The 18,747-nt window shown below is 38.2% G+C and overlaps 1 protein-coding gene and 1 long non-coding RNA gene across 4 annotated transcripts; one reads left to right on the top strand and one right to left on the bottom strand.

Moving 5' to 3' along the window:
* Positions 1-342: 342 nt before the first annotated feature.
* On the top strand, positions 343-12,877 carry TMEM33 (transmembrane protein 33). Its single transcript, XM_064418301.1, has 8 exons — positions 343-435; positions 527-591; positions 1,884-1,978; positions 2,430-2,617; positions 3,594-3,661; positions 4,379-4,512; positions 6,440-6,523; positions 7,898-12,877. The coding sequence occupies exons 2-8, from the start codon at positions 535-537 to the stop codon at positions 8,025-8,027; spliced, it is 756 nt and encodes a 251-aa protein (XP_064274371.1). The 5' UTR covers positions 343-435; positions 527-534; the 3' UTR covers positions 8,028-12,877.
* On the bottom strand, positions 10,000-18,701 carry LOC135299364 (uncharacterized). Of its 3 annotated transcripts, XR_010361348.1 has the most exons (4): positions 18,606-18,701; positions 18,425-18,532; positions 18,242-18,335; positions 10,000-10,183 (listed from the first exon to the last, which is right to left on the bottom strand). It is a non-coding gene; the product is annotated as an uncharacterized LOC135299364 (long non-coding RNA). The 3 variants fall into 3 exon arrangements; XR_010361346.1 differs by having other exon boundaries at positions 18,242-18,532; XR_010361347.1 differs by lacking the exons at positions 18,242-18,335; positions 18,425-18,532.
* Positions 18,702-18,747: the final 46 nt, after the last annotated feature.

The following is an 18,747-nucleotide window of genomic DNA, read 5'->3' as shown; positions in this document are numbered from 1 at the left end:
CTCTGCACTGAGCCTCGCCAGGCTGCCGTGGAAACCCAGAGCCCTGGAAGTCCAGTCGGCCCCCAGTGATCAAACACTCCCCAGACCGGGGCCGAAGCGAGCATTGATACTGTTGCTGTTGCTGTCACCACACACAAGCGCCCCTGAACAGGCAGCACAGAAGGAGCCGAGCACCTGATGTCCGGGCTGCTGTGGACAGCGGAGAAGGGACCAGTGTCCTGCCCCGCGGGCTCGCCCCGCTCCCGCAGCCGCGCTCCCGCCGCCATGCCCGCGCTGCCTCCCAGCGCCGGCCCGTGACGCCGCCAGGCGCCGTCGGGAGCATCCCAGTCACCGCCTACATTGCCCGGCAGCCCCGCGGCCCGGGAAGTGGCGTCCGGCCGCATCCGGGAGTGCGGATCTGCCGGAGCGTGTTTCGTGCCCGGAGTGGCGCTTGCGGTGGGTCGCGGCCGGGCCGGGAGCGGGAGCTCGGGAGGCGGCGGCTGCGGTCGCCCGTGTCCCACAGACTGAGGCGCTTCTCTGCCCGCAGGTGCGGCCATGGCGGACTCCACGCAGAACGGGCCCATGCCAGGCGGGGCCGGCGGCGGGGCCGTGGTAAGGAGCTCGCGGGCCCGGGGCCCGGGCCGGCCGCGGTGCGGCTCCGGCGGCGGGCGGGGGTCCTGCGGGCTGGCAGCGGGGCGCTGCTCGCCCGGCTGCGGCACGGGTGAGCGGCTTTCGCTTTCCCAGCGAAAGCTGTTGGTGTGCCGCCGCTCTTGAAAATGGCTGAATTGGAAGTAATTCAGTGTGCTAGCATCTGTATTTCACAGAATCACAGAATATGTTGAGTTTAAAGGGACCCACAAGAATCATCGAGTCCAACTCGTGGGCCTGCACAGGACCCCCCAGAAGTCACACTGTGTGCCTGAGAGCATTGTCCAAAGGCTTGTACTCTGTCAGGTTTGGTGCTGTGATCACTTCCTTGAGGAGCCAGTTCCAGTGCCCAACCACCTTCTGGGTGGAAAACCTTTTCCTGGTAGTCTAACCTAGCCTTGACGCGGCTTCATGCCATTTCTGTAGCTAGATTGTGCAAGTAAGATACGAAATCATATTATGAAGATGCTTGTAGGTTTCTGGTCATTTCCATAGACATGCACTAGAAATGTAGAGGAAAAGATGACTCTTCAAAAGCTGGTCTAAATTTGGAAAAAAAATTGGAACTCTATCAGAAGGAAGGAAGCTGTTGTTTTGACTCTGATGCACATATAGTCAAAAACATTCTGTGTTTCATTAGAGCCTTTAGGGCTATATCAGGACTGAGGAGGGCAGTGGTTAGGGAAGAGAGGTGCAGGATTGCTGTGAAAAGTTTCCTGCTTTTTGAAGGCCGGGAATATGTAAGCCAAAATGATGTCGCTTTCCTTGTAATGTGGTTATGCTAACTTTAACTGACCCTATATTTTTCTTCCTTCAGTTGGAAGAATTGTGGAGATTTAGCCCCAGGTTTGTGCACTGATTTCTAAAAGAAACCTTGAAGCAAAAGTCAGTCAGGTCTAGAGACCCTACATGATAACATTTGTGAAGCTGACTGTTTAGTGAGGCGTGTTTGGATAGAAAAACTATTTTTCTACAAGTCCTTACCACTGTATTTGATTGTAATGTACAAAGGAACCTCTTGGTTCTGAGGAAGCAAAGCTATTTTTGATCTGGATAGTAACATCATATGAGCCAAGTATCACAGAACAAAAAAAAAGCTTTCTGCTTCAAGCTATAATTTGCTTATATTTGAGGTTGGAGAAAGACTTGAAATTTAATAGAGTTGGGAAGAATGTTCACTGTATGTGAGTATTAAGACACCAACCTCTGGTGGGGCTGGTCTTTTTTTTTCTCTTTTTTTTTCTTTTCCAATGTAGCAATTTCTGATGGCTAACAAGTTGGATACAGCAATGTGGATTTCCCGCTTGTTCACAGTTTACTGCTCAGCTTTATTTGTCCTGCCTCTTCTAGGGTATGTACTGTAATAATAAATATAAATATTATATAACGAAATATAAATATAAATATTTGCAAACAATCTACATTCTCTTTGCACAGAATTGTTTTTTCATGTAAGGTAAATTGCTGCTATTCAGGTTACTTAGATGCTTTTTGTCAGAATAGCTTACAGATTTTAGATTGGTTTAAAACACTTGTAGATGTGTTTGGAAAATGTATTGAAAAAATGTAAAGTAGTAGTAAATGCATGTTTTTGTGTGTAAATGGAGTATTATATTGAGTTGTCTTAGGCACCTGCAGTAAAGTCAGTGTTAAACAGCTTTTGAGTTATTTTCTGGCAACAGTGCTTGTGTACAATAATATAAATAAATACTTCAGGTATTGTTCAGTTGTGATGCAATTCTCAAAGGTAGAAGACTTCTGAGCTTGGTTCACATGGTAACATCTCCTCTGATGATTTGCAGGTTGCACGAAGCAGCAAGCTTTTACCAGCGTGCCTTGCTGGCAAATGCTCTTACCAGCGCCCTCCGACTACACCAAAGGCTACCACACTTCCAGCTTAGCAGGGCGTTTCTGGCTCAGGCTTTGCTGGAGGACAGCTGCCATTACCTGTTGTACTCCCTTATCTTTGTGAATTCCTACCCCGTTACAAGTATCCTTTTCTTGTGTCATCCTGCTAATGCTTTTAAATATATTAAAAATATGATTCTTTTCATCACCTTTGCCATGATTTGAAAAGCTAGTTGAACTAGTTTGATATGTTTGTTATTTATAGAACATACTGTATGTAAAATATGAGAGGCTTATGTTGATTGATACATATTCAGATTAATCAGCTCTATAATTAGAGCACTTTCTTCTCTGGCTACTTAAATTTTCTTTTTTTGAGCCTTAAGTTTAGTGGATTTTATGACCAGCCTCCAGTGATATTTGGAGAAGATGGTAATTTTCATTTATTGCCAGTGCAGGGTTTATACATGTCTTCTCACTGTAGCAGACATTCATCCTGCAGAGAGACAATTATTCAGTAGTAACTTTCTCACATAAGTTATTAAACTGATAAAGTCTGCAAAATTTGCTCCTGTGGATTGTCAAAGGTGATATGTCAGAGCTGACATTTCCTTATGCCACATGATGTACACTTAATGTCCTACTATTTAAATCCTTCTGGCAGAGAAATGTCTACATTCTTGCTCTGTAAAATCAGAATGGCTGGCAACTGCATGTTCTTTGGTAAAAAAATTAGTTTTGTAGCATCTTTTAACAAAAACTATGACTACGTGTATTTCACAGGTTTTGATTAGTAAGCTCAGGTGTGCCTTCTGTGCAGAGAGAATGCATTTTAGTAGAAGCACACTGGTATCTAATGGTGTGTGTTATAGTTTTGCATACTTGCAGACACAAGACAGACATTAATTTGAAGTTAATAAAAGTGCATAGCAAGGAGGTATAAGAAGCAGAAGGAAGAGCTATAAATATAGGTTTTAGACTTATACATATCTTCATCCAGAATAGGTCATTCAGCCAAACTTTTGCAAAGATCCATCAAGCTATCACTGGTGTAGTATAACATCATGGAGAAATGAAGCACATGCACACCCTGTAATTTTCCTTATGGCTTACTTCAGTGAGTATTTTTCCAGTTCTGCTGTTCTCTTTGCTTCATGCTGCCACGTACACAAAGAAGGTTCTTGATGTAAGTATGATATGTATATGTTACAATGAATACAGTTAGTATTCTTGGGGTTTATAAACAGGTTTGAGTTGCAGCTCTGGTTTGGTTTTCTTTGGCTGCATTAGAGGAATTAGAGTGAAACTGTAATATAGAATCTCAGCTAACTATTTTTCTCACTAATTATTTTTCTTCAAATGCTTTTCTTTGAAGGAAACAAAATCTTTGGAACAATTAAGTTGAAACTTAAGACTTGTCTTTTTCAAGCTAAACCATAGCCTCTGAATTTTACAGTTCTATTTCAGTAATAAAGTAACAAACTACAGGGTGAGACTAGCAAGCAGAATACTTGCCATTTGGACTTGCTGCTCAATGCACTGCCTTGTGCATCATAATGTAACTCCAGGCTTTGGTGTTCCTAACTGGGCTGTCTTGCTACCATGGACACTTCCTCCTAGTGGACTGAACAAGGCTCGTGGCTGTCTCTGTGCAGTTGAACCTAAAATTGGTGGGTGAGGGAATTGCAAAATCTGATGCTTTTAATTGAACTCTGGAAATTGTGGAGTTCCAAGCCTGCAGTTTTCCTTAGGATATTAATCTCAAAACTGATAAAGTCTTAAAATGTTGAAATGGGTGGTAAATAGCAATTGTTTGCATTTTGTTTGCATTTTGTTTTCTCTGTATTAATGGAGATAGATGTAACTTTTATGTTTTTTGTAAATAATTTTTTCTTCTTTTAAGGCACGAAGTTCAAGTAGTTTGCCTTTTTTGAGAAATCTGTTAGAGAAACTGAATGCTAATCAACAGAATATTCTAAAATTCATTGCTTGCAATGAAATTTTCCTGATGCCAGCTACAGTTTTTATGCTCTTCAGGTAAGAATAATGATAAATATTTAAATAATTAGAAACTTGCTACACAAGACTGCTTTTTGCAAATGAGTTTTCTGTGCTCATAGTACTCCATTTGTGTGGTTCTGGCTGACAGGCTTGAACTTCAAATAAAATTTAAGTGATTCTTAGGCTTCTTAAGCTGGTGCATCCTGACATCAAAAGGCATTTACTATGATGTAACTGAGCACCAAAAACCCTTCCCTTTGATAGTGTGGGTGTTGAGTCACATGGGAGTTTTTCAGGCTTGACACTTAAATTCGCCTACATTTCCATCAGCACATTGTTCAGTAAGTTTAATTTTGGTTTGTTTAGTAGAATATTAAGATCTTCAGCTTCACTAAAACTGAACTATTATTTTTGACAATTAGATTCCTGAAATTTAAATGGAAAAACTTCATAATGCAAAAACTGTGCAAGCAGGAGTAGGTTGCATTCTCTCCTGTGCTGCTTCTGAGCAGGGACCCTACTGGGTTTTTTTATTCCATTTGATTTTGCTTGCTGTGTTGCCTGTTGAAGTAATTTTAGGGATTTCGAACATGTTGGAATCCTACTGAAGTTGTACAGTCATAATGACCTGCCAGTCACAGAAGTTTGGGTCATTGCCTTTTAATATTTGGAGGAGGATTACAGCCTTTGTTCTATACAGGTTAGAGCAAAGTGGGAACATTTGTCTTGAGTGGTCTCATAAGCAGTAGAAGGGAGGCTTTCTTGGATAGGTTGCATAATTTGTCTTATATTTTGATATATCAGCTGAACATTTCAATGCTTCAGCCCTCAAGGATTACATTCCATCTGAGACCACTTACCAGCTGACAGATACACTCTATCCAGTATCTGAAACTTTCAAGTGCTTTGAACTTGGTACAGCTTTTTTTTTGCCTTTTGCCTCTCTGCGGAGAATGTAGTATGTGAAACATTGCTGCTTGATATGTCATCTGGTAGATACTGAAGTGTTTGTAAAAGGTCATAGGCTAAATTTTAAAATAATTTAATTGCTAAATGCAGCTGTTGTGAGATTTTCTTCTTTAAATGTTGTAGCATAAAAATTGTTTGTCAATATTGTACAGGTTTCAAGATTTCCTCTTTCTTCCCTCATATAGCTCACTTTCAGTTTATATTTTTCTTCGGCCTAAAGATGCTGCTAATACTTGAAGGAGTTCTACTTACTGGAACTTACTTATCATGATGTTTAAATTCAAACAGAATTTTTCAATACTGTGCTATTTAAAGTGGCTTCAGTCACTAAAATTTTGGGCATTTCTGTGCTTCACTGTGTACGGTCTGTGTTTTATGTTTCCACTATTTCACAGCACAGCCACGTCAAACAGCAGTTTTGTGAAATACCAAAGTCTAATTTCACTGTAACTGGGTATTAGCTTGGCAATAAAGTCTCATTATACATCTGTAATTGTCTGCAGTGTGTTCTGAGAAGTTTTGCAGAAGATACTAGAAATATGGTCCAGATATTCAAAGTACTGCAATTAGATTGAACAGGGTCACTGTAACTGGACTGCTTCTGTCAGCCAGTTTCTGGGCTTGCCAGCAAGTGTTTTCTTGCTATGGAACACGTGCCCACCATCATTCCTGTAATTCTTTGCACAGCACCAGAAATGAGGCATATAAAAACACTTCATAAATATAAAATCAATACAAGAACAGCACTTCTTTAACTGCTTCATTGAGCAGTTTCATTCTATAATGTTTCTGCATTTCTAAGTGTATAGTTATGTACTTTTGCTTGTCAGATCTAGATTTTCTGATCCAATGTGACTCAAATCTTAACTTGTTTTGAGCCCAAGTAGTTTGCTAGCTTTTCTTAAAAAATTTTTCTTAAAAATTCCTGGTTTTGGTGTTGTGTTTTGGTTATTTGTTTGTCACTAGTAAGCTCTACTGAACTATTCTCTTTCAGTGGACAAGGGAGTCTGCTGCAGCCATTCATTTACTATAGGTTTCTTACATTACGCTACTCCTCTCGGCGAAATCCGTACTGTCGGTAAGTGCTCAATTGATTTTGGGAGTTCCTCTTTAACTGCATAGTGCTTAGGCATTCAGAAACTTATCATTCTAAAATGAATGCAGAACTCCTAATACTATGTCTGCAAATGGCAATTGTAGAATGTGAAATACATCTGGATGCTAAATAAAAGCCTGTCTGGTTAAAGGTTAGATTTATTTAATGTAAGTGATCAGAAAAGTACCAGCATTCTTGAATGGGAGCTTGCAGAACATGCTTGTGTAATGAAAACTACACTTGTGAATTGAAAGTCTTTCTTATCAGAGAGATATCCTTATTTTTAGATTCTAGGTATATCTGAGGCTAATCCCAAATATGAGTAGGCACTTAAAAACTTGTGTAATAATGAGAGAAAAAAAGGATGTGGATGATCTTAAATATGTTCATTACCTTTTTTAGTGAAATTCATAAATAAAGGTAATTGTATTTGAAATAGAACCTTACTGATTTTGAAAGTTGGTCAAGCAAATATTATTGCTTTAGACTCTGAAATCATAAATATTCCTATGAGTGTTGTCTCAGGTGAGTGTTTTTTAGAAGTTTTCTTATGAGCATTGCATAGCATAAGATTTTGTGAACAGACTTTCCAGTCTACTCGATCAGAAAATGGCTTGCAAGAGTGCCAATAAAGTGGCTTTGGCTACCACGATATGCAAAGACAGGTGTGAGAATCATAAGCTTGATTGCCTTCTATTCCCTACTTTTGTAAAAAATCATTTGTTCCATCCTGCTACATATATTTGTTTTTAACAACACCAACAACATCTATGAAGTCGCTTTACTACTTTAGTATCTAAAAATAATTTAAGCTGTACAATACTAAAATTGACATTCAGTAGAACTAGTTTATCCAAAGTGTTCTGCTGGCATTTTTGTAGTTTTAAGGGAAATTGGTGACAATGGTTTTATTTTTCATGTCTGTCTTCTAATAGTTGCTTCTGCAGTGCAGGGTTCTTGCATATTGCCAAGAAGTAGCACAAACAGAATAGCCTCCCAGCTCCTTACACTATTTGTGACAAAGTATTATTCCTTTTTCTAATTTTTATAGTGCTTATGTAGCCTTTATAGTCTTTTTTTTTCCTTTTGTTTTTTTTTGCTTGAAGGTGGAGTTTTTCTGCTGTCTCTAGCTCAGTAACTTCCAGCTGAGGATAGAGTTAGTTAAAATGTTAATGTTTAAAAGTCAAGAATTCTGAAGCTCTTGGAAGCAGTACTGAGTTGGTCTAAAGAATTTAACTTAAAATGTGTATATGAGTGTGCTATTGAGAAAAGAAGTTAATGAAAAAGATCTGTGTGGATAATACTTCTGATAAATGCTGTAGGATTTTAAAACTGTCTTTAAATCTGATTTTTCAGGACTCTCTTCACTGAGCTCAGGATTGTTGTTGAACACTTAATAACGAAGCCCGCGTGCCCTGTTTTTGTAAGAAGACTATGCCTCAGTGGCATTTCCTTTATAAGCAGATTGGCACCAACTGTTGCATAGCCAAATTCAGGCACTGGTGTTTTGTGAACATTATGAGCAGCTGGCACTTCTGCTGATGATTGGAAATTCCTGGTTTTACACTGATTTCACTCCAGGCTGTATAAAAATACATAAATGCTTTTCTTGGAGATAATGTGAAATTTAGCATATCAAAAACAAATAATAGAAACTTAAATTAACTGTGCTGTATTGTTAATTGATGAAAAAAGTAGCTGCATCCTACCTAAAACATGCCCTATCATACAAGTTTGTTGTTTTGTTTTGGTTTTTTAAATCAATGATTGTTTGAGATTGATTGAAAGTTATTATAAGAGAACTGTGCTCACTAGGTTTATGTTAGTTGGAATTCTAGCTACTTTAGGATGTCTCCAGTGGATAGCAGTTGATACATATACCTATGCAGTACACTTTGGACAGTATTCTTCTGCTTACTAAATGTATCTGTAGAACTATTTTGTCCAATTTGCTATACTCAGTGTGGAAATATGGCTCACTTTGAAGTTAACACAAGGGATTAAAATCTGTCAAGCTGACAGAGATAACACTCCTTTCTGAAGGAGAGCCTATTTTTATTAATAACACTTTAAAAGAACTCTCCCATGTTTCTACCTTGTGACATAATCTTACATTATGCTGTTGGAAGAAATACCAAGACTGATCACAGAAAACTGTGCAGTTTTCTTGTCGTAACAAGTTGTTTTACCAAGCCAAACCGCTGACCTGTAGATTTTAAGACTAAGAGGCAATGCTTAAACTTTTAACCATGTCTCAAATGAACTAATCAATGTTAATGAAGTAACATTTGCAGGGTCATTGCAGATTTGTTCTCGTGTCCACACAAATGTGAGACTGCAGTAATTCAAGCATGTTAGCTTTTTAGAAAATTAATCTGTAGGTAGCTCTGTATAAATTGTTATTCCAGTTTCTGAGACCCTCATTGTGATGAGAAATTTGCATACAGAATTGCACCTGTTTAGGCAGCTTCTGAAACAAATGGGTGTAGGATTTCTTGGCATAAATCCATCTGAAGACTGATCTGAAACCAGTGTCATGACTACAGAAGTGAATATTAAATTAAGTGCATAAATTAATTACACTGGTTATGCATTCACCCAGCAGCTGAAGGGTAGGTCATGGAAAAATAATACTGTCTGAACACAACTTCTTTCCAGAAATTCAAGACAAAATATTTACTGAATTTTCTGTAGTTAGTGTTAGTATTCTAATTGCATAAAGTTAAAGGGCTTTCATTGGCCTTTTGTAAAATTCTGTTGTACTCAACTATTCTTCCATGGTCAGAGAAACCTTATGAGAAAACAGTTTCAAAAACAGTCTTGAAGCAAAGTATTTTCCTGTAACTATTGAGTTATCTTGTTTGTCATATGGATATCATTACAACTTTCCAGTTGTATTAGTTTTTAGATCAGAGCCATGTATTTATAAACTTATTTCATTTTTTTCCCTCAACCTCTTGGTACCAATGAAGCAGTTGGTAATTGAATATGATATTCTTTGACTACTTGTCTTGCTCTCTGAACGTGATTAGCTATTTATAGAATACTGGCACACTGCAGAAGCAACTGCATGCAGTTAATGCTCTACAGCTGCTAAAGACTTGCTATGAGATTGATTATGTGTATATCCTGTAATTTGAGGATTTGATAAAAACTAAAATTTCTACTACAATAAAAGGAGTGTTAAATGTAACTCGCTAGGCTCTTCAGGCTCATTTTCTCCCTTTAACACAACTTACTGATGCTTGAACCTGGAAGTTGAGCAGAATGCTGTCCTGTGTACATGTGCATGTTCTTATATTCCCAGTGCTGCTTCTGGATTGGAATATAATATCTTGTGCATTTCTAAATAATTTTTAGAAAAAAAATTTGCCTTCTGAAGTGCAAAACTTTATGACCTTTTCTTCAAAATCTAATTCAAGAATAAGCACTGCAACAATGGTATCTAATCAGAGAAAAATCCAGACCTACTTATTACTGTTTCAGCTCCTCAGCACGACTCTAGACCCTCTGTCATGTTGCATGATGTGTTTTTTGAATGGTGACATCAGATTCTCTTCAGCTGTTGGCACCACTGCGATGTAAAAATGAATTTGGTCATCTACGTTGATCCCCCATACTGGGAGGGGGAGGCAAATAAATCTGTAATTATAGAAAGCAAAATAACATGTTACTTCTGAGCAAATTTTTGTGGTCTGACTGCTGTTGTGGGTGCATTCTACTGTTCCCTAATTGTATGATGGTACTAAATTAGAGAGGAGTCTAAACTGGATCCAGTGTAATGCAGCTGTAACTGAAGGATGATAAGTAGAGATCCAACTCAATGCACGCAGGAGAAGGATTAAAAAGGAGTAAGTGAATGACAATGCTGTGAGTAAAGAGCTGGAAGACAGTGCTGTGAAATAGAACTTAGATGTGAAACTGAATTTATCTCTTTCTATTGAGTCTTGAAAATGGACCAAGAGAAGGAAATTCCATAAAAGGGATTTGATTTGGTTTTGCTAGTAGCATATTCTTGGCTTTGCTTGACAAAAGAGCAGCTTGTGGCCTGGTAAAACTTACTTCTCTGATGTGTCGAGAAAACATGGAACAATGTTGTAAGAATAATGTTCAATCCAAATAAATAGAGCAATTGACCTGTGCTCTGCATCAACTTTGATTTTTACTGTAGCCTTTCAGCTGCCTGAGTGATAACATCCTCAATGCTGGCAAAAACATTCTATCCTAGAGCCTGCCTCCTCACATTTTTTGACTGTTTCTATTCTAATGATTAAACTAAATGTAAAATGCTGGTAGTATCCTGATAGCTTGAGGGTTTTTTTAGGTGAATAGAGCTGTATGTTCATGCTGCTATGATGTGAACAGCAAGCTGTGATGCAGAGGCCATGACAGAAGTCTGTGATTGTAGAGAAATTTTGCAACTGACCATAAAGTGCCTGCCAATCCCAAAATGAAGCAGAAGAGTTTTTTTACTGAAAGGTTTCCTACCTAATGTGATAACTGTTTCCACTGGCATAAATCATACTGCTCGTTGCTTTTTGTTGTCTTAGCTTTTGTAAGTTAAGTGCTGTTGCACAGATTCTGTGGGTAGACCAAACCCTTGCTCTGTACAAGCTTTCTGTAGAAGTGATGCTTCAGCTTAACACTTGTCTGTTTTCCTCTGTAGATAAAGTATCAGGAGCCATTGGGTCTGTTGGAATAGCTAATGCCAGTTAGGATTTCTTACACACAAAGTAACTCACCAATACATCCATTCTCTCCTTTATCGCATTTTATTTGATTTTATACATATATTGTCATTTCTATGCTGCCAGTTTTATGTTTTTCCTCCTTTCTTTGATGGGTGTTTAAGTGGAGCAATATCTGCTCATGTTGTAAGGATTTAAATAAAAATGAATTATAATTATGAGCCACTATTTCTTCCAGCAGTTTTGAAGCTGCTAACTATGTATGTGATTGTATTGTCCAAACAAATAACATAGCCAATTATTTTGTACAGTCTGTTAGACCCTTTTATCGTTAGGTACCTGTATTGCAACATTTGCTGTACAGATGCCATGTTTATTAAGGAAGTTCTTACCCACTTTAAAGACATGGAAGGAAAGAGCACTTACCTGATGTAAGAGTTCTGGCAGAGCAGGAAATAGAAAGGAGTTGGACAAGTGCCCAGATGAAACTAATTTGTTTTTGCTCTACATATAACTTGTTAGTCCTGCTCCTAAAATTATTGTAACTGTGGTCTTAAATACTTTAAAAAGTACTGTACTTTTGTTCAGATAAAAAGTGCTGTACAGTGCTCAGATTAAGGGTAAAGAAGATAGTGTGCTAGAACAACATATTCTTTTAAAGTCAAAATTGATTTTCATGTGCAATGCTAGGTGTGCCCTTTGTATCACCATCTCTGACAAAAAATAATGCAACAGAGTAAGATCCCAAGCCCTTAACATGCTAGATGGTAGTAGGGTACACGAATCTGTTTTAATTGTCTATAATTTTAAATTGCTGTGGTACACCTATTTGTGATTAAACTTTATATCCACTGAAATTGGTTAATGTATCTTTGTATCGTAACTTCGGTAGTGCTATAAGCCACAGAACAGTCAGGCCTTGCTGTTTTAAATCACCTTTTAAGGACAGAACCTTAAGCAATTCTTTATTCCAAAGACGGAAAGATATCAGTATGGATAGTGTAATAGAATTTAATCTTGAATGTGGATTCAAAAATCTTTTTCATAAAATCTCAGCATTACTTTTTAATTTCTCTGCAGAAGCTAGCTTTGTGATAATGGCAGATGTTGTGCAGGTAAGGGAGTTTCATTGCTTAGTTCTGTGCCATCCAGATGGCATAAACTTTTAAAATTAATTGAAAAATTCATCTTTTACTTGTATTCAAGGACTGAGGCACAAAATGCTAATGTAAGGGCTCAGAGGGGAAATATAGTTCTCCTGCATATTTGAGAAAATGTGAAGCCCTTTCAAGAAAATCTAATAAACATAATAATCTCAGGCTGCTGACACTAAGGAAAAAGCACCTCATTCGCTCTTTCTTTTATGCAGCGATTTACTGGTCCCTACTGATTTTCAAATTGGATCACTGCAGTAAATTATCCATACCAGTACCTGTGAAAGAAAGCACTGGGATCCATATTTGTTCAGTGCTGTGCTTAAATCAGCAAGAATGATAAATTTGATGGTATGAAATTGGAAATACCAAGGGCTTCTCTCAGTGAATGAGCACGTAGTTCCATTTGTAATTTATTGTGACCCTTTTTCACTGTATGTGCTTTGTATGTCAAATATTTATTTTGAAACAAATTAAATAGTTTTCTGTATTGATACCTATTGTTTTGTTGATATTCTTGAAATCAAATTGTGTATTTCTTGTGGATTTTTAAATATTACCAGTTTGTGTTGCAAAACAGCACTTATTTAAAGTTCAGATCTCTGAGTGAGTGAGTCACTGACCAACAGCTTTGTGTTAAGTATTCCAGGTGCATGTTGGGTCTTGTTTTTTTTTTTTGTGTATGTGTTTGGAATAGTGCAGAATGCAGTGAGCTATTGCAACACCTCATTTACTTTTTCTAGAGAAACAGGAAGATTAGGGTATATATCAAAACAAAAAAGAAAATAGCTGATACCTGCCTTTAATTCATTGGAACTATTCTGCTTTATATCTGGCATAGATAATACCAAGTCCTGCAGAAAAAAATCTACCTATGTGCCCACTCTACTGCTATGTTTTCAGTGCAGGTGTTAGCAGAGAAAGTTGTATACCCGTGTTTTGGCGTGAGGAAACTGCTTTCATGGAACAAGTACAGATCATGATATTTTCATTTGCTATGTGTCCTTATGAGTATTCACTTGTGTTACTTTGTCAGTGTTAAAAGCAGTGTTAAAAGTATGTTAGGTGAAGATGATGCATCAGTTCAGGTATTTCACAGGAAAATGAAACTGAAAATCAGAAATTGTAAAAGATGCAGGACTAGATTATTGGTAGGATTTAAAGCAGTATCAACTATAGTTTTCATGAAGATAGAAGAATGGGGAGAAAAAGAATGAGAACACAGAAAATCTAGAATATACTGAATTGGAAGGGCCCGATCAGGATCAGGAAGTCCAGCTCCTGGCCCTATGCAGGACACTCCAAGAGTCACACCAGTTCTCTGATATGTCTGGAAATCCTGCTGGATGCTCTGTTGCTTTCACAAAGCCCATTTCACCTGTTATAGTTTCATGCCATCAGTATCCTCTGGATAGTACTTAAATTTTCAAACTAAATTTTCAAGTAAATTTTTTCAAGTAAATTATGTATTATTCTCCATTAAAGTACTGTTAAAATAGCCACACTGTACAGCAGCTGACAGTCTAATCTTGATTTACTTAAATTGGAAAACAGCTGCAATGGAATTATGTGTTCTTCTCTTATTATGTTTAAAAGTTCTGCAGTGAAAAAGTAAAGAAAGAAATAATCTGGGCTTCTTGGCCTTTTTTTTTGGCTTTTCTCTTTCCATGTTGTTTTGCTATATTTTTTTCTCTGCAATCTGAGGGAAGACCTTGTATGTGCAACTCATGAGGTTTTGTCCTGATGTATGTTTGCATAGAACACGATATAACTTAATACTAAGTTATAACATGATGTAACTTAGTATTTTAATATTTTTGGATTTTTTTTTAATCTAGAAATTGTGACCAAACAGATATCTCCACACTACGATCCCTTTCAACATACTTTCTGCTGTAACAACTTCAGTTAGGTTCTGACTAAAGCAGAACAAAAATAATTGTGAATCCTTTCAGTAATAAAGTTAAATCAAAGCCATGGATCAAAAGTTTTTCGTAATGGTAGACGGAAATCTGAGGTTGTCTTTCTGAATTTCCTTATGTCTAGTGGCATTTTCATTTGTGTAACTGTATAATACAGAGAAACATTGAAGCCTTAGAAAACTACAGGTACAGCAACAAACATCAAGTTCAGCATGCGTTTGAGCACCCAATGGCTCTATTCACATTTCTAATTGTCTCAAATTTTTTAACATCACTCTGGGGCAGAGGTAAGATGTTCAGTTGCATTAATATGTATGTACTGTGACTGGATGATGTATATATATATACTTGCAGCAGTGGAGAAATTACTAAATAAAATGTAGTACTTTGGGGGTTTTTTCCCCTTTTTGGAAATGGTAATACACTTTGCACTTCATGATGAAACAACCTCTTCCTGTCCTCTGGTGTCCTCTCTTTGCAGAGTGCTACATATTTGCAAGGGAAATAAATGCTAAAGAAGATTGTTGCACTGCAAGGTGTTTCTAAGATAATGCCTTTATGCACTTCAGAAGTACTAATTGAGCTTATTTCACATTCTTGTAATTCTTTTTCCTTATGAGCAAAAGAATCAAGCTGCTCTTAAGCTGGTTCTTGCTTGGTTCATGCAAGAAATTATAGGATAAGGAGCAAGACACTGGAGCTGATTAAAGAAGCTTCCTCCAGTCCTGTGTTCTTACGCATGTCTGTATATTACTGTAGAGAATGAGTAGTTGTTTCAGTATTTTGTGTTATGTGCCTAGTATTGTTTTTAAGAATTTTAAGCTAGCTTTCTTGCTTTTGGATGAAGGTAAGTGCTGCAAGCCTTAAGAGTTATTTTTCCTTGCTCAGAGGCTAGAAATTTTATTTGATTGTATGATTTATCTATTTGAAATGAAATTGAATTCTTCCTCTATGTGCTAATTTTATTCCAAACCACTGACCTCTAGTGGCTGGTTTGCAACTATGAAGCTAAAAATTTTAGTAATGTAATGTGCTCCTCCTGAGTCTCTTGGCACAGGAAAGTAATTTTCAGTTTAAATTTCTCAGAAGAATAATACCTCCTCACGATTTACTGTCCTTTGGCAATTACTAGCTGCTGCTGGGGTTGAACCATCTTGATGGGGACTGTTGCCCCCAGTTTAAGAAGCTGCAGATGACTGCTGATGTTAATGTGAATGAACTGCATGTGAATAACTGAAAACACTTCTACGTGTGCTGGAAATGAAAATGTTTACTTTTCGTTTATGTAGATCTTTGATGCAATGACCATGAAACAGCTTTACAGAGCTGCATGACTCAGAGTGCTGTTATGCAAGCTTCTGAAGATGCACCATTCTGTGCTTCATTTTTTGTGAATTTAAATGGTTTGCCTGAAAAACTTAAAGGCTGTTTGGGATCACTGGACATTATGTATTCACAGGTTTTTTTGTACTGTTGGTATGTAGCTGCTTTTTGTTAACTGTATATCATAAAAGGTACAAAAATCAAGTCTTTCCTTTTCCCTTTCTTTTCCTTTCTATGCTATATGAGACCCACAAGGCAGGATATGATGGGAATCCTGAAGAGTAATTTAAACCATATTAAGTCAATACCATCAACTTTTCCAGTGGATCTGGGGACATTGCAAGCCTCTCTCCACTTTATGAACTTGCAATATTAAATGAATTTCAGAATAGAAAGATACTCAAATTTACTTTATATTACTTCATTTTTCATACAAGGAACACTAAATATCCTTCATTTCTTATTAGCCTTTACATATCACATATTTCTTGCTAGATAGTAATACTGGAGAATTTTATCATGATGGACTTGAGCAATACAGTCAGTTACTGCATTATTTTAAACAAACAGGGATGAGGAAAAATGTTTTCAAAGACCTGTCTTTCAATCCAGTCACCTGTCTTTCCTGGTCTGCAACCAGTTCTATGTAAACTTTTCAAGTGTCTCCATAAAACAGGTTCTAAGTCTTAAAAGGTTGTAACCATAGTCCCTGCTCTTCCTGAAGACCTGGTAAGGCAACTTAACCCTATAATTTTTTGTAGGCAAGGTAATATGCTGTATAAAAAAGGGTTCTAGAGTTTTGCAAAAGGAGGCCTGAGGAAATGACTGATATGGTAACAAGTCTCCCCTTCTTATGAGCAACATACCAAGATCTTCACGCAATTGGTCCCCTAGACAGAGGTTCAGGTGGCACAAAATAAATAATATTTTTTTATCAGTTTAGCATTTAGCAACTTGAATGTGAATGAGACCTTTTTTTTTTTACTAACTTCATTTTATGAAATACAGGCTTAAAGTAGCCAGTCTGGATGAGATACCATGCAATTCAGGATGTTTCTCTGCTCATTGCTAGTGATTGATAACTAATGGTTGAGATGCTCATAAATAAGGTTGATATTTTTTTCTTAGGATGCTGCAGCTGCATGCCAGGAGTCTTGGTACTTCATTATCAATTGCTTTATGTACTTGGCTGTCCTGGGCAGAATAGGCTGTTATTGATGCTCTTTTATTTGCTGTTTGTCTCCATTAGTTTTCAATGTTTGCTGATATAAAGGGTCATGCACAGCAGCTGATTGTGTAAATCCTGGTTGACCACCACACTTAGTATCTGTTAATCCAGTTTTGATATGATATTCCAGTTTATGATATATGATATTCCAGTTTTATTATTTTCCTTCCTGTTTCATATTTACAGTGCCAAAACCAGACAAAACAAATTCAGTTATTCAGATGGATAAAATAATATGAAATAGTTAGTGGTTCCATTTGGTTTTAGAGAGGAAACAATAAACCTAAACTTAACATCTCTTCTAGAGTACAGCAGTGACTCTTCAGGGACAAATATTTCAAGGATTTCTATATGTTTCCAAACATATTTATGTAGGGGAAAAAAATAGGGACTCTTAACCTCCTCTTTCTGTTTCTTTTTTTACTGTTAGGCTCTTGCCAAAATAACAAGCAGCCAGCAAATAATCAGCTGCATGTTAAACTCCAACACTGACCTCACCTGTGCTACTTTACAACTTGCAGTCAATTTAGTATTTAACTCCAGTGCTGTACATCTGGTACTTAATGATACAGCATCTGTTGCAATGCCTCTGATTCATTTGGTATGGCTGCAATTGTACTACTGGGAAGATGAGTGTTAATTATTCTGTGGAAGTATTCTACCTCAATCTGCCTCCCCTGGGCTTCTAGGAAAACTTGTTTTGGCAATGCTGTTCACTAGGCAGCTAGTAAAGATGTGCCAACAAACTTTGTTTTAAAATCTAATTGTGTATGTTAAAGGCAGGCACCATAATAACTCTCCTCAGTGATCAAATGCTTTGTGGATTATCAGGTAGATTAATTATCCAAATTCCCTGTCAACCTATCTTCTGGTGAGCTCCCATGTTCCCCCCAGCGTGCAAATGAAGATAAGGAAGCCTGAGACATTTTCTCAGTCATGTAAACCAATATCAAATCCAGAGTGGAAAAAAACCTTTTATAAAAAAGAGTGTAATGCAGTGCCAGTGGGACTGATTACAGGCATGGTCCTGAGCCAGGCTGTAAGTGACAGGGCAGGAGGTGTCACAGCTGGGCACAGCAGCCCTTACAACCCTGGAGCACAGCATCAGCCACATGGCACTCTCCCTGGAGGAAGACATCATTTTAGATCTCGTTTTATCAGCACTGATCTGGGAAGTGCATTTTAGGAGATGGCTTAGGCTAGGGGACCACATTTTCATCTAGAAATCATGCAAACAGATTTAGCGTACATGCTTTAATGTTGTCTCTATGTCCAGGGAAAGGCAATGAAGCTGGTGAAGGGTCTGGACCATGAGTATGGTGGGGAGTTTTGGAGGGAGCTGGGGGTATTTATCCTGGAAAAAGGAGGCACAGGGGAAACCTTACCATTCTCTACAACTGTCTGAAAGGAGGTTGTAGCCGGGTAGGATCAGGGTTTTCTTTCAGGTAGCAAGTGACAGGATGAGAAGACAGTCTGAAGCTGGGCCAGGGAAAACTTAGATTGGACATCAGGAAGAATTTCTTCCTGAAAGGGTCATTAGACATTGGAATGGGAGGTGGTGCATCCACTTCGAGAAAAGACTGGCTGTGACATGGTCTGGTCGACAAGGTGGCGCTCGGTCATAGATTGAACTCGATGATCTCGGAGATCTTTTCAACCTAATTATTAGTGTGACCCTATTAAAAAATCCTCTAATGTGTGTTTCTGCTGTGCTAAGAAATTCAACGCGCGTACGTTTGTTACACGTACCCGTCCGTATTACCCTCCAGCAGGCACAGTACCAGAGCAGGGGCCGCTCTCGAGCCGCGGCCCAGCCGCCTCCCGGGCCAGCCCGGCGGAACGCGGCCCCGCTCCCCGGGCCAGGCGCAGGCGCGGCGGGCGGGGCGGGTGA

This window comes from Passer domesticus, chromosome 4, assembly GCF_036417665.1.
Source record: "Passer domesticus isolate bPasDom1 chromosome 4, bPasDom1.hap1, whole genome shotgun sequence".
NCBI classification, from domain to species: domain Eukaryota; kingdom Metazoa; phylum Chordata; class Aves; order Passeriformes; family Passeridae; genus Passer; species Passer domesticus.
The sequence above is the reverse complement of the archived record's forward strand: the minus strand, read 5'-3'. Positions and strand labels throughout refer to the sequence as shown.

Bases quoted from the DNA above. Each gene is read 5' to 3' on its own strand.
- TMEM33 (XM_064418301.1), top strand. From the start codon at position 535: ATGGCGGACTCCACGCAGAACGGGCCCATGCCAGGCGGGGCCGGCGGC. The intron at 1,979-2,429 runs GTATGTACTGTA...GATGATTTGCAG, and splicing joins TTTGTCCTGCCTCTTCTAGG to GTTGCACGAAGCAGCAAGCT. The intron at 2,618-3,593 runs GTATCCTTTTCT...GGCTTACTTCAG, and splicing joins GAATTCCTACCCCGTTACAA to TGAGTATTTTTCCAGTTCTG.